The sequence below is a fragment of the Mastigoproctus giganteus genome, chromosome 4 (genome assembly GCF_048544385.1).
Source record: "Mastigoproctus giganteus isolate SK-2022 chromosome 4, ASM4854438v1, whole genome shotgun sequence".
NCBI lineage: Eukaryota > Metazoa > Arthropoda > Arachnida > Uropygi > Thelyphonidae > Mastigoproctus > Mastigoproctus giganteus.
This window is the reverse complement of record NC_143578.1, coordinates 224,982,245-224,998,808: the sequence shown is the minus strand read 5'-3', so window position 1 is coordinate 224,998,808 and position 16,564 is coordinate 224,982,245. Positions and strand designations below refer to the sequence as shown.

Genomic DNA, 16,564 nt, shown 5'->3' with positions numbered 1-16,564 from the left:
TTTGATTGACAGAATCGGGATATCCTTCCAGCAACATCTTTTAATCAGATGGTTGCCCCACTTTCGGGCAGCTCCCAAGGTCTGGTGAAGTCTCGCGTAACGCATGGTATTCGAGAAGTCATTTTGTGTAAAAATGCTGATGGGAAGGTTGGAATTAAAGTACAGGAAGTTAATAAGGTAATCAATTACTACACAGGGAAGTTTTTTGAGGATTGTTCTCAGATGCTAATGCTAATATTTGTTTTTTTATCAAGAACAAGTTTTGTTTTTAAGAAGAACTTTTTATGAATTTGAATACATCACGAGAGTGCATGTGCGCGAGCTGTAGCATACAGTGTCCATTTATGCTCCTGATATTAATTTAGTTTTAGATAGTTATACTTAACTTTATAGAATGATTCGCCCACCAGTTAATTCCTGTTCTGCTGAAGCCTGATGTGGTATCATCTTCATTATATGATAAACAGGTATTTCTAATTTTTAAATATTCTTGCTCACATTTGAATTCCTCCATTACATTGTATACATTAGCACTTTAGCCTTCATGAAACCAGACAAATGCCACATTACTAGGACTTAAGGTGACAATGAGTTAACTTTTACCAAGTCACAAAACATCGGATTACCAAGTTCCCTAGGAAAATTCCCCCTCTCTTCAATCTTTTGTGTTAAGTACACCTGTCTCAACCATTTACGGTTTCTTGTGTTCTCTTAATCATTGCTGTGGAAACGTGAATATAAAAGCTGCAAGCTTAATAGTGCCAGAGCAAAAAAAAGTACTAAGAATTAAAGACTAACTCTTAAAAGTGAGCATTGTTTACTGCTTCCAAGTGATTTAAAGACCCAAAATCAGGCATGTTACAGAAACAGAATAATTTGCAACAATCTGTCTGCCTAGCCTGCCACGACTGGAAAGAACCAACCATTCGATGTCATGTATGCAAAATAACCTTTTGTGTCCACTCGGTAAAAACAGACATCACACATCTTTCCAAACAACATCGGAGACGGTTCACATGTGACAAATGCCTTGGAGATGCCTCTAAAATATCTGAACTTCCTCTCTCCCAGACTGAAACTATCCCTATTGACCAGACAATCACTTATCCAAGTCAGTATTCTCAGTCAAATACTGGTTTGCCTGAACCTTCACTCATGACTGTCGCATGTGATGAAGCAGTGAGCAACAGAACGTCACCTTGATGGCACTGCCAACCACGTTATATGCAGCACTAATCAACCTAATTTTCCTTTGGAAATATTAATGATCAAAATTGTGCCTCGAATGCTAATGTATTCTCCATCTCAAACCAGCCACTAGTCACAACAGATGCTTTCCAGGATGAAGGTAATTCTCCAAGAATTGATGCCGAAACTAGTGTTGACATTTCCTCTACAGCCACATAATGCAGATTTCTTGATCCACCTAATTTACCAATTGAGGTCCCAAATTGAGGATCTCAAGGTTGGGGTCTTTTTACTGAGGAACCAAAATAAGCATATCACTGATATGCTCTCGGACCTCTGTTCTTTGGCGAACCAAAATGGCAAGCTGAAGGAACATCTCCTGAATCTATTAGAATAATGTTTATTGAGGAACATAACCTCTCAGTTCAGGTTAAATGGCTTAAAAGTCGGCAAATATGCTATGCCTCCTTCCTTATGTGTTCACCTGCTGTCTACCAAAAGGTTGTATATCCTGGCTCCTGGCCCCAAGGAATATATATCAGACCCTTTTCTGAGGAAAAAAGACCCCATCAACAGTCTCAACTAATCCACTCTTGATAGCAATCAAGGCTTCAAGGAGACAAGTATGAATGCTCCACACTCTAGGTATTTTCTCAAAATGTGCATCGCATAAGTCGCAATTATACTAGTGGTGACCCACATCAGCCTGCAATCACCAGTGATAAACAGTTCGGGAATGCTCATCAGAACCTGGGTCGTGAATTGACAAACTCAAAAGCTTTCCTTCAGTAAAAATACTAGAGGTATGTACCTTAAAAAGATCCCCAGGAATTATACAGTCAGTCTTGTACCAGGATGTTAGAAGCCTTCGAAACAAACTGGATACTGTTGAACAAATTCTCCTTGCCAGTGATTTTGATGTCCTCTGTGTCACCGAGACCTGGCTTGATAAAGACTAAGAACTTTTTATATCCTGTGCTCCAGCTGGCTGTAAATCTGCTTTTACTTCTAGAGTTGGGCAAAGAGAGGGCAGTGTTGCAATTTTCTTTAAGAACTTCACTTGTTCATCAAGTTTCTAGCCAAACACCAGCATAGGAAGCTCTTGCTGTTACTCTCAAGTACCATAGGGTCCTCATAGATGTAATTGTTATATATATATATATACCCCCAGCACCTTCTTATGAAGCCATCCATGAAATATCAAACTGGTTCATCAACCAGCTTCATCCTTGCACTTTGTCTGTGCTTTAATCTTCCTCCCCAGCTGGCTAACCTTCAGCAAATTCTCCTATCAAACTTATCTTGTACAGGGTTACAAATGATCAACGATCTCCTGACCAGAGGTAACAACCAACTAGATCTCATCCTTGCCTCTTTTCCTTGCACACCCGATTACCTGCCAGGGACTTATTTCATTTCGGACCACAAGCCAGTTCTTTTACACATTCCTGTTCCAAACTTCAATGTTGTGAATTCAGCTAATACCAAAGTAATAGTCCCAGGTTTTTGAGTATTTCTAAATGTGTTGAGGCTGTCTCTGTCATCCTGTGGACAGTCTTAGAAAATTGCGATCTCAAAATTGCAGTGAATTTGCTTACTATTTGGCTTAAGACAATTGCAATGTTTGCATCATCAAAGAGATTTTCCATCCTGCCTTGGTCCAGAGCATGGACCCTCCATTTTAATGAGCCTCAAATTAAAACAGCATCTGCACAAAATATGGAAGCAGTCGCAAAGTGTCCAAGACAGAATAGCTTACTCTAGAGCCCATGCAACATTTAACAAGCAGAAATTTCAAGCAATTAAGCTTTATATGGATATAATCCTTCATAGAGGAAAATGCCCCTACTCTGAGCAACCTTCTGATCTCCCCTTAAATCTTGAACCTGACCAGTGGCTTAACTTCATATCTAGATTTGCCTTGAACACGGAATGATGTCCTGATCTTCATACACTTATAACTGGAATCCCTCCTGTCACAATGTCTGCAGTATCAATCTCCAAGGGAACAGCTAATTGCTGCCATTAATTCTATGCCAGCTTCTGCTACAGCAGGAGCAGATGGAATCCCCCAATTCATTATCAAATGTCTTGGCCCATATATTTTGGATCCCCTTCTATTTTTAATGCTGTTTTGTTAAGCCACTTCTTTCTCCAGCAGTGGAACATCTACCTTGCAAAGCCTATACCCAAAATTCAATCTCCTACACTTCTTAAGCATTACCGGCCAATCTCTAATGCCTTGAATCTTTTGAAGCTCCTTGAGAAGGTACTCCTCCCCATTCTAACTAAACAACTTCTTCCACATCAGCCTCCTCAAATCCATTACTCCCTTCTTCATAGATCCACTGCGACTAACTTCTTAGCCACCACTAGCTCTATCCTCTGTGTTTGAATCTCAAGTAGAGCTTACAGTCACCTATTTGGCCCTTGAAGTGGCTTTCGACTCTATAAACATTCCTGCAGTGCTGAAGCTACTTCAGGACCACTATCAGATCAAGGGAGACACTCTGCAGTTCCTCATGTCACTCCTTCAAAACAGAATAATCCTGCTTACTGTCCATGGGCACATATATGAGCGAAGTCTCTCTTCAGGTGTGCCACAGGGTGGTGTCCTATCTGAGCTCTTGTTTACAGCACTTATCTCCCCACTTGTTGAGTCCAGGCATGATACTCTGTTATGCAGATAATACGAAGCTCCTCACACCAATTTCTCCATACAGTAACCTTCTCATGATAACAACATCAAATAATAATACACTCGTGGAATTTGAAAACTACCTCAACCAGTTCGGATTAAAAATAAACCCAGAAAAATCAGAATTTATGATATTCTCTGTAAAGAAAACGCCTTTGTATATTCAGCCAATTCTGTGTAATTCTCCTATTCCCATCTGGAGCTTAGGATCAAAAATGACCCAGCCATCTGGGTCATTTTTGATCGTAAGCTCTGTTTCAGTTACCACATAGACAAGCTGCTTACCCTGGCAGCTCAACTCCGATGGATTGCCAAGCAGCATTTATATTATATTAATGAAGTCACAACTACTAGAAAATATATTAAAAAAAAACCACAGTATACTCTCAGCTTTTATGTGCTGCAGAGGTATGGCATTCATTGCCCCTATCACAATCAGGCCACTTTCTTCTGCCAAGTTTTGGCTCATAAAATGGGCCATAAACAAACATAAACTTCCTCCATAACTAAGGACAACTGAAATGGCTAGTTTGATTCAAATTCACAGGCTCCCCATGCTGATTAGAATGAAACGTCTTATCACAACTATCAAAATTATCGTTGGCAAGATTTCAGCACCATCATTCTGGGACCTGTGCCAGAATGATGGTGCTGAAGAGGCCTCATGGAGAGGCCCTCGGCCTTCCCTCAGAGCGACTCCAACTCTGTGCCCACATCTCAGCCATCTTCACCTATCCGATACGTTCCTGCCTTTTCAGCTATTTTTATGTGCCCAGTCCTTGGGTGGGCACATAAAATAAGTTTGCTGACCTTAATAAGTTTGCTTGTGACAGGGAATACAAGTGCCACATCCTTGATTTGTACTTCCCTGATCCTTCTCCTCAAAGCTCATCTTAATGCCACAAGCCAACAGTACCATCTGAAATGAAGATGGCATACTAACTTTTCAGTATGACAGTGAATAATGATGAACTAACTACTTCTGTTCAGTGCAAAGAACGTTGCCTATCTTATATAACTACATGAAGTTATTTGCTTCTGCCAATATCTTCTTTATATATTGTAGTGTAGTGTAAATAACTGTATTATACTTTGAGTTTTGAGCTGTACTTCCACATATGTATTTCTTTATGTTCAATATATCAGTGTTTTCTCCTATTTATTTATTATATTGTATTATGATTGTTAACCCCTGGTCTGGTGGCCGTGAAGGGCAATATTGCAATGTATCGAATTGTATTATTATCATTATTATTGCAATAAAGATTTTATAACTGAAAGTTTAGTTTTCAGAAAAAGGAACCAAACTACCATCCACGAGTTCAATAAAATTAATAAGCACTAACTGGAAAGTTTACAGATTAGTGTTTAATGTTCCCAAAGTCTAGAAGGGAAACATTCTCTTGTTTGAGAATTTTGGACAGCTGTCTTTTTTCATCTCCTAGCTGGCATTTCTGAGAGATTCTTAAGTCATTCCTGTAAGCTGTTCTCACTTTCTGACCAAACCTTTTAAGACTGTTGTGCTTTTCTGTTAAAAAATTTCTGAAATATTCCTTCACCCCCCTCTCCTTTTTTTTATTCATTTTACTATTCCACTCTTTTTTTTTTTTTTTTTGTCATTCATCATTCTTTGTCTGCCAAGGGCAAAGGTTGATGACATCGTAGAGCGGATATCGTCGTTTAAGGGCACAAAAGGTGATATTTTTGTTGTACACGTTGGCACTAATGATATTAAGAGTAAGAGACCGGCAGAATTACTTAACAAGTACAGGTCACTGTTGAAAAAAAGCCATGAATTAGAGTTGAATTTGAAAGTGTCTGCAATTCTGCCCAGACATGATGGGAGTATATGATGAGAGCCTTGTCGATCAGTTCGGCCCTGGAAAGATTGTGCAAGGCTCAAGGGATAGAATTTTTTTTCAGCCTGGTCTGTACTTGTTAACAGGAGGGACTGCTTCTACAGGGATGGGATACACTTAAATAGAAAGGGTGCAAAAATATTTTCTGATGCTATCAAGGCAGTGTTAGGTGGCAGAAAATAGCTAGCTTGGGGGGGGGGGGTTTGGTTTGGATTTTATTGGCACATTATAGCCTTAGTTGCTAAAGACCAGGTAATATAAAAATTTAACGTTGGGGGGGGGGGGGATACAAGGACTAATAGATTAACAGTAGCCACTGGCAGAGGTGAAAGTGATTTTTGCACTGCTTCTATTGGAATGAGCAGTAGCCTGGAAAACAAGATGCAGGGTATTTCAGAGACTGCTGGGAGTCATTGCGGTACAAATAACCACATGGGTTGTGTTAGGGTAGCAAAGAATAGGAACAGGTGCAGGCATGCATACTTACATGTACACCAATGCTAGGAGTTTGGTAAATAAATTTGATGAATTTGAGGTATTGCTCAAAACAACAAAGGCAGATATTGTTGGGATATCAGAGACAGGAAGAATAGACAGGATAGGAAGGGATGAGGGGTTATGCTATTAGTTAAGAAACACACAAAATCCAAAGAAGGTGAAGCCAGTCGACAACACTGGACAGTGCAGTGTCGAGAGTCAGATGTGACAAGCATTGGGAGATCAAAATTGAGAGTAGGAGTGTGTTATAGGCCTAATGACTCTGATGAGTATAATAAGAAACTGTACAGGAAAATAGTGGGCCAGTAAATCAGAGAGTCTTATAATGGGAAATTTTAATTTTCCAGATATTGACTGGAATTTGTGGGTTGGTCACTCCCACACTAGCAAAGCTTTTGTGGATTTATTGGATGATTGTTTTCTACATCAGCATGTTCAGGAGGCAACTAGAGGGAGTAATACTCTTGATATGATTATCAGTAGTGATTCTTCATGCATTAAGAATCTGCAGATAAAGGAACCACTAGGTGGGAGTGATCAGTGTGCTGAAGTGGGATTTACTCAAAGAGGTAACTACCATCAGGGGTAACGGGAAGGGTTTTTGCTTTCATAAAGGCGCCTATGGTGGTCTGAGACAGTATTTAAATTCTATACAGTAAGACCAACTGATGATGTTACCAACAGCAAATTCAAAGTGGGAAGCATTCAAAGAATTTATCTTGGAAGCTACTAGGCTTTACATACCAACTAAGAAATATTGTTCAAGGTTTAGGCATAAATAGATGTCAGATGAATGGGACATATGACAGAGAAGATATAAGCTGGTCTGTAACCAAGTCACAAAGGAGATTAGGCAGGCAAAGGCAGATTATGAGAAATCTTTGGCAAAGGATGTAAAGAAAAACAACAGAGTTCTTTACCTATGTAAACTCAAGAAGGAAAGGGATGAATCAGATTGGTCCACTGGATATTGATGGTTCAACTGTTGATGATCCTGCTCAGGTGGCTTACAAACTAAATGAGTATTTTTGCATCTACATTCACACATGAGGAGTTACTCAGGGAGGGGAATGCCAGAGGTGAATTAAACTCTGGCAGTGAGCTAGATAATTTTGTAATAACTGAGAGGAAAGTTGAGGAGAAATTGTTGAAGATAAACATAAAAAAGGCACCTGGGATGCATGGGATCTATCCAGTTATATTAAAGGAGGCAGCAAAGGAAGTAAGCAAACCCTTAGCCATGATTATGAGAGCTTCTTTGGACTCAGGAGGTACCCGTGGACTGGAGATGTGCAAATGTGACCCCAATTCACAAAGGAGGATCAAAGGCTGACACAAGTAATTATAGACCTGTTGGTTTAACTTCTGTTCCAGCAAAATTAATGGAGGCACTGGTTAAAGAAGCACTGCAGGATCATCTAGACAAGACTTCAGTTATAGCTCAGACACTGCATGGTTTTGTTAAGGGGAAGTCTTGCATGACCAATTTGATTGGATACTATGATGTGGTCACGAAGGAACTGGATGCAGGGAATAACTTTGATATCATATATTTGGATTTATGGATCAGGAAAATCTCATGGAAGACTGTTGAACAAATTAGAGCAGTGTGGAATTGGAGGCAAATTGCTGCTATGGATAATGGGATGGTTGAGTGGGAGAAGACAGAGAGTGGTAATCAATGGACACTGCTCATTGTGGACTAATGTTATTAGTGGAGTCCCTCAGGGTGCAGTGTTGGGTCCATTGTTGTTTTCTGTATTTATAAATGATATTGATGATGGTATATCAAGCTTAATGTCCAAGTTTGCAAACGATCAAAGGTTGGCAGGATTGTTAAGGACACTGACAGTATGCTGCTGCAACAGGATGTAGAAAAGTTGAGCAGATGGGCTGAGAAGTGGCAAATGAAGTTTAACATTGACAAATGTAAAGTACTACATATGGGAAGCAGTAAACCCAGAGTGACATATCAACTCTGTGGTACTACACTGACAGTGGTAGGGAATGAAAAGGACCTGGGGGTAATTGTGCAGGCAGATATGAAGTAATCTGAACAGTGCAGATAGTTTCCAAGAGTAGCTCATAGTGTCTTGTCAATGATATACAGGAATTTTTCTAGCAGGGATACGGAGGTGATTATCCCCTTGTATAAGGCAATGGTCAGGCCACACCTTGAGTACTGTATACAGGTCTGGAGGCCTTATTAAGAATGATGTAGAGCTGTTGGAACAAGTACAGAGAAGGGCAACAAGATAAGTGAATGGAACAAAGGGTTGCTCTTACGAAGAAAGGCTCAAGTTTTGCAAATTACAGTGTCTGGAGACTAGCACCTGCAAGGTGATCTGATTGAGGTTTATAAAGCCTTGAATGGTTTGAGCATGCTCAATGCTGATGGAATTCTTCCTCTTCTTCAGAATAATCACCTGTGAGGGCACAAATTCAAATTGAGGAAAGACAGATGTAGGATAGATGTGCGGAAGTTTGCCTTTAGCCAGCGGGTAGTTGATTTGTGGAACAGACTTCTATTCTTTGTTGTGGAAGTTGATAGCCTAAATAAATTTAAGGCTGAGCTGGACAGGTATTTGGAACGAACGGAGGGGTGAAATGGGAGCGTTTTTGTTTTTTTGGCTGATGCTGCATAAGCTTGCTTTCTTGCATAATATGCCTCTGCCAATGCTAATTGATTTTAAAAAATTCTTCTTCTTGGTCCTTAGCTGGCAACTGGGGGAGGCGGTTGGCCACGCAACCAGTATGCTGCTGTAGGTGCTGCAGGGTTTCAGACTTGCTCTGTGATGTTCTTCCATACTTTACGAGACATGGCGTCAGTCCTGGCCTGGTTAAGGTCGAGACGTCGGCTCTTCAAGTCATTTTCCACTTGCTTGGCCCACATTTTCCTAGGTGCAGTCCGTTGGATGCTCCATTGGGTGGGTCGTTGTCTCCAAAGGAGTGTGGATGGTATTCTGTTCGTGCCCATTCTACATACGTGGCCAAACCATCTAAGCCTTTGCTTCTGGATTTGGTCGGCAATGGTTGGTTGCTGTTGGTATCTGGCGCAGATGGTATCATTAGTGATGCGGTCACGAAGTGAGATGCCCAAAATCTGCCGCAGGCATCGCATTTGGAATACCTCAAGTTTGTTTAAATCTAGCTTGAGACAAATCCATGTTTCTGATCCGTAAAGGAGAATGGGCAGGATCAAAGTCCGGAAGAGTCAGATTTTAGTCTTTGAGGAAATGTTGGTCCTCTTCCACAGACACCATTTGAGCGAGGCGAACGCAGTGGCCGCCTGTCCGATTCTGCTGTGGATTTCCATGGTGGATGCAACTTTCTTCTCCTGGACCAGCGACCCAAGGTATTTAAAGTCCTGCACTTGCTCGATCTGGATGCCTTCGAGATAGATGGTGGCTTGCGACCCATCTGTTGTCAGGGCCTTTGTCTTATCAGCATTGATCTTCAAACCGTATGGCCGGGCAATGTCGTAGAGGATGTCTGTGGCTTCAGAGTCGTTACCAGCAAAGATAGCACTATCATCGGCAAACATCAGGTCAGTCACATAGTGATCCTTGTCATATTGTATGCCCCGTCTGTTTCTGAATGCTTGCCTCATAATGGCGTCGACCACAATGTTGAAAAGCAACGGGGAGGCTACATCCCCTTGGCGGACTCCAGTTTGGATGGTAAATTCCTCAGGTAAATCGTTCTGGATGCGCACCTGGCTGGTTAAACCATTGTATGCAGTTTGGAGTAGTGTGATGACTTTTCGAGGTACATGTTCAACCTCTAGTAGTTTCCATAAGGCAGGTCGATGGACACAGTCGAAAGCAGACTTAAAGTCAATGAAAACAATGACGGTTCGCTGTCCACACCGGATCCTCTCCTCCATCAGCTGACGGATGGCAAAGATTTGATCACAGCATCCTCGCCCGGGTCTAAATCCCGCCTGTTCTTCTCGACTGGTTTGCTCGCGATGTTTTTGCAGCCTTGACTGGATGACCTTCATAAAGACCTTTCCGATGATGGAAAGGAGGCTGATGCCACGGTAGTTCTTGCAATCCCAGTTATCACCTTTCTTGTGGATCGGTACAATAATGGCTTTCCTCCATGTTAGCGGAATTTGTTCAGTGCACCAGATGGTTTTGAGCAGTGAGTGTAGTCGGCGAAGCAGTACATCTCCCCCAGCTTTGATCACTTCTGTGGTGACTTGGTCCACTCCTGGTGCCCTGCCATTCTTTAGGGATTGTATGGCTGCTTTCACTTCTTCTACTGTAGGCTCAACATCGACCATGGAGACTTCAGGGGGATCAATCGATAGTGCGGCTTCTGGCGGTCCCTGAGGTGGGTTGTGATTATACAATGCTTTGAAGAATTCACTCCACCGTTGCAAGCGTTAGGACGGTGATCGCACGAAGGTCCCATCAGCATCCTTGATGTTGTCACTAGTCAATTTGGTCTTTCCACTCAGACATCTGAGGGTGCGATAGAGAGTGCGGTACTCGTTCTTGGATGCCGCCACTTCAAGATCGTCTGCCACTTGATTCCAGTATGCTTCTCTTTCCGCTGTCATCCTCTGTCGGACTTCTCGGTTTAGCTGCCGGTACCATTCAAAGTTGGTCGACTTTGAACGGTACCGTTCAAAGTCGACCAACTTTGCCTGCTTCCATTTGTCCACGAGGTCGAGGCACTCGTCTGATATCCATGGTTGCGTTCGACGTCGGGCAGGTGGACATAGGGGCTTGGCACATTCCAGGATGGCATCAGAGATCTGCTTTTCTTCTTCATTTATATCCTCGGGCACGGCTAGCGTCTCGAAGCAGTTGGATAGGGCGATCTGATATGCCCCTTTGTTGGCAGTATTCATTAGCTGCCTCCAGTCCAGCTTGGCTGACCGAGATGACCTTTTTGCATGCCATAATTTGAGCTGCACCTTAGCCCGGATGAGGTAGTGATCAGATCCGCAATCAGGTCCCCTCATGGCACGAACATCCATGAGTGATGAGCGAAATCGGGCGTTGATCAGAATGTAGTCCAGGATTGCCAGATGGATTTCGCCATGTAAGTTGATGTTTTTGAGGGTGCTGGAACTGACTGTTTCCGATGATCAGGTTAGATGCGGCAAAGGACAACAAACATAGTCCATTTTCATTGATCTTCCCATGGCCAAACTTGCCCATTGTTGTTTCTCATCATTAATCTAATTTAAAAAATTAGATTAATGATGAGATGAATTCAGCATGCTTTCTGTATAAATCTTATTTGGTCAAACTGCATGGACATCCAGTCATAACTGCCAAATGCAGTTGACCTCTTTGATAATATAAAAAAAAAAAAAAAATCTGCAAAAAAACATTTCATAGAAAACTTTACATTTTGCAATACATTGCACTGATATTCTTGTCACTGAGGTTCAGCTGGTGAGCATAACAATGTACAAACAAGACTGTTTTTTATTTGTCCCTTATTTTTGTCATTCTTTATGTTCACCTATCATAATTGCCACTTCATTGTCAGTTTGAATTACTTATCATCACTCTGAAATTCATTTATTAGATAAAAAGCATGGACAAGGAAACAATAGAACAATCTTTCCTGTCAACTATCAGGAGTAATGTAATGAACAGTTGAAAAATGATTTTCCAAATATATCTGCAATCTCACCTTTAGTTATAGATGCAAAGAAAGTTTAATACTATCAGATTGCAGTGATATTCAACACGATAATTGAAATCAAATCAAAATTTGTACACTTTACTTGCATTCTGATTTCAGTCACAGAGAAGCTTTCCACTCTCCCTAGATGAGTATTTAATCTTATGGCTTGGGCTTACGTTAATCTTAAAGACAAATACTGTTAACTGATTCTGCCTAAGTTGCTAATATCTTTTTAAATTTATTAAAAAGTATTAGTAACTTACAGATATGCATCATCTCATTTATTTTGTTCATCATCACAGTTGAAATGGAATCAGTGAAGTCATTTTTGGGTTGAGAAGTGCCAGTAAACACTGTTGAAGTTTCCAAATGAACATGCAGTTTTTCATCATACAGTTTACATGATTCATCTGAGTTCTTATGTCAGGTGGTTTTTTTTTCCCCCCACCACACAGAAAGAACAGATGTCGCTAACGCCATTTGTGGTCCAAATATTCCTTTCGCTTGAAAAAGGAAACAAGCCCATCCATACAGTGATGAAGACTGTACGCCCACCCAGGCAAGGATCAGTTCTGTACCATGGATCAGGAAAATTGCATACCCTAATCTTTGAATATTTCTCCATTTTTGTGAGAATGAGGATTGGTATGCCTCTTTCAATGATTTTCTTCTTAGAAGCAAGAGAAAACGATACTTTAAATAAGTGCTGTAAAACACAGTCACAAACTTTATCTTGCATGATGCACATCACAAGTAACAACACAGCACATGTGTAAAACAAAAACTAGTTATTTAAAATCATGAGAAACACTGTATGTGAAATGCAAATGTGTACACAACCAAAGTGTGTTAGCATATGAGGATAGCTAATGTTGATGGCTTGGAAGTTTTTGTGTTCCTACGTTATTTGGCAGAAAGAATTGATTTTGCAAGGGTAGTAGGAGATGCTTCCTATGCAAAGAGAATTATGCTACTCAAGCTCTCTGATTAATATCTGGAAACATGCTGCTTCGGTAAATTTCAAACACAGTTGTTGAATACAAAAAAGTTTTTTTTTTTTTTTTGTTTTTTTTAATATAACAGATTTTTTACTTTACTCCTGCTTTTGTAAGTGGTGCCCAGATCTTTAATAAAATTCTTGACGCTCTGTTGTACCTATGAGTTTCATTTGCATATTGAAAGACCAAAAATTTATTACTTTTTTTTTTATTTTTAATCGAGTTGAGAGAAAGGTGTTGATAGTATAAATGTTCCATGTTAATTAACTATCATAGAGCTATTTCCGAAGTTTAAAATTACTCAAAATCTGTACTTGTAATATTAAGGTATTTTTATTATTTATGTATTTTGAACAAACTTTTAAGATGAATTAATCTTCTCAGTTGCATTTGATATGGTTAAAATTTATTATTTCTTTATTTCCAGGGTATATTTATTGCATTTGTACATGTAAATTCTCCTGCAGCTAAAGTAGGTTTAAGATTTGGTGATCAGATATTAATGATTAATGACATTAATGTGGCTGGCTTTAGTGCAAACAGAGTTCATGATCTCATAAAGAAGGTGTCATCGGAAAGAATTACTATGGCTATAAGAGACAGGTGTGTACAAAGACAACATAATATTTATATAATTTTCTTTATGACTTTCATTAGTTTTATAAAAAAAAAAATGCTTAATATAATTTTTAAAAAAATTTGTAATTTTAAAATAATTGACAGATACAATTTGAAATGCAGACAGTAACCTTGAGAAACAGCAATAGGGTAACTTGGATTACTTCCACACAATACATTTAAAACTCATTCACTGACACAAAAAAGGTAAAAGGTAAAGTGCAGCCATTATCAACCCACTGCAGGATGGAAGCCTCCTCAACAATTCATGCTGAGGGAAATGGACCATAATCTGCCACGCTGGTCCAGTGCGGGTTGGCAGATCGACCGTATTCAGCAGTCAAGGGCTTGAACCCCAGTCTACTCAAAGAGCATGTGCTACTGCACTCCCGCTCCTGACCACTCGGCTAAACTAATAGTTAAATGGTTTGAAACCATTAACAGTCTTGTGCCACTATGAATGCTAAAAAAATCAGGTAGTTTCTGGAAAAAAATGAGTTCACGCAAACTATTAGTATTAGCCACATGGTGCAAAGGAGATTTCAGGAAAGCATGTCCGGGGAAGACTTGCAGAACTTGCCACAAACATCATTGTAATGATGAAACACCACATGAAAAGTTATCATTAAACAACTTAATTTCCTAGATGGACAGAATTACATACACTTTGGCAGAAACTTCCAGCAACAATGAGGTTGATCAGCATTATCCAGAAAGGTAACACACAGACCCAGAGAAAAAAAAATAACTTTCAGCTTCTTGCAACACTTGTAAAAAATAACAAGCAGACCAACATTATACCAGGACAGCATACTCAGAGAAGCTGTACAAGCTTCTCTGAGGTTGTTCAATGTGTTCAATATTTGAGTATATGAGTTCAGTGAGCACAAGTATGGAGGTCATGAAGATTGACCATGCTACCTCAGTTGTAGTGTAGTTGTATTATATATGTACAAAGTGAGTAGGGCAATATGGTGGCCTCTGGATACCATTGTATTTGACTCTAGGTAGATAACATTTACCGAAAGATTACTGAAAGTAATTAACTCATTAAGATTATTATTAAATATAATACCACTCTTATACCATGTGAAATTATTAATATGGTTTATTAAGCTATTCGCCTAAACTACTATACATTAAGGCAGCATTTCCCAACCAGGGATTTGTGAACACTGGGGGTTCGCAAAAGTGTTACAAGGAGTTCACACTAAAAATTCTGTAAGGTCATCTGCTTTGATTTACATAGTTTATATTTTTATAAACTGCAGAATAGTTTAATATTCATGTAGTTCAGTTAAAAATTTATATTTAATTGTGGTTTGGGTCACATGCCATTACATAGCAATCATTATAACTAATAATAAACAAATATAGAATAAAGTAAAATTAAATTAAATATAATGTAAAGAATTGCCAATGAAAGAAACCATATCTTCCAAAAATTTCTTATAATTAGTTTCCTATCTTACAGTATATAGTGTTAAAAAATGTTTTACATACTATTTTTTATTATTTTTTTTTTCCATTCTCAGACCATTGTTAATGTATAATTACTTAACAATAATTTTATATTATTATGCAATATCACTTACAAAAACGTACTATTGGAAATATTTTATAATAAAAAAATTAGACCTATTATTTAATATCATTAAAAATATTATGTTGAAAGGGGTTCACAAGACAAAAAAAGGTTAAACTGCTGCATTAAGGTAACATTTCAGGTACCTTACTTATACCCATCGTCACACTGTGCTGCTAACAGATTCCTCTTACCGATGCTCTCGGAGACCTGATGTGCATACCTCCGGGAGCATCGCCAAGCAGTCTGGCAGCAGCACAGTCTGACGATGAGTATTGGTAAGATATCTGAAACGTTATTAGTTTAGGCGAATAGCTTAATAAACTATATTATTAATTTCACATGCTATAAGAGTGGTATTATATTTAGTAATAATCTTAATGGAAAACAATCACGTAACATCCTTAACTATATTAATTAACTCAGATCTCTAACCTGAAAAATTAAGCTAATATCAGTACTACCTTAATTGGCAACAGTAGCTTTTATCCATGTTAGTGGCATTGTTTCACCTAAGTCTGGGGATGGAGGATTAATTAGGAAACAAAATTATATAACATGTTGATTCCTCAAAGAACTATTTAAGATTTGTATTGGTTCATGGGCATTGAATTTTGAAGGAAAATTGAAAAAGATGGATCGGTTCTTCTAACTAACCCATCCCTTTTTTAGGTCATTAATAAATTTCAAAAATATATTTTTTAATGTTCTGCACCTAAAATTTAAGTTGTCTTCTCAGTACAGTAGATCACAATGTCTGAAAATTTACATATTATAGATTTCTCTTGCCTAACAGAAAAACATTTATAATCAGCTTATCCATGTCCTCATCTACTCTTTCTAATAATAATTTCCTGTAAAACAGAATCTCTGGCAAGTTTTTCATAGATTTGTCTTCTTTTTTGCCAGCAGAATCTTATGATAGAGTTCAGTTCAATTGTAATCCTTTATTATGAAAGTTTATGCAAAATTATTCAGTATGTTAATAAAAATTGTGTAATTATTCCATTATACTTACAAGAAAAGTAACTTACCTTATTAAAGTAGATCATGCTAACATCTAAAATTTCTAATGGCAGTATTATATATCTAAATAAAATTACGTCTTGTCTAAACCACAGTGATCCTGTATAAAGCCTGAGAAGTTCTTATTTATAGCCTGCGTGCAAGCATGTCTTTGAAAAATAGATGACTCTATCAAAATATTAAAAATGCAGTTAATAGTAAGTTGGTCCCTCTTTAGCAATGATGATAAGAGCACATTTCCCCTTCACTTTGATTTGACAGATCTGTGCACAGGTATTTCTGGCAATAGTTTTATGCACAAATTACTGACCTCTGTTTAGTCCACTCACAGTCCAGATGCAGACTGCCAATTTTTGATCCCCCGATATATAGTGTTATGCTTAAATTATATTAATAGTAATATTAATATTATTATATTTTTATTTCCTTTCATTATAGAACG

General features: G+C 38.8%; 1 protein-coding gene across 1 annotated transcript in view; it reads left to right on the top strand.

The window, feature by feature from the left end:
- Nucleotides 1–16,564, top strand: part of LOC150087441 (syntenin-1-like) — a 68,305-nt gene that overhangs the window by 31,026 nt on the left and 20,715 nt on the right. Inside the window, exons 4-5 of the mRNA XM_090372071.1 lie at nt 13–177; nt 13,321–13,496. Of these exons, the coding sequence (XP_090228197.1) occupies nt 13–177; nt 13,321–13,496 (341 nt within the window). The remainder of the gene's footprint in view (nt 1–12; nt 178–13,320; nt 13,497–16,564) is intronic.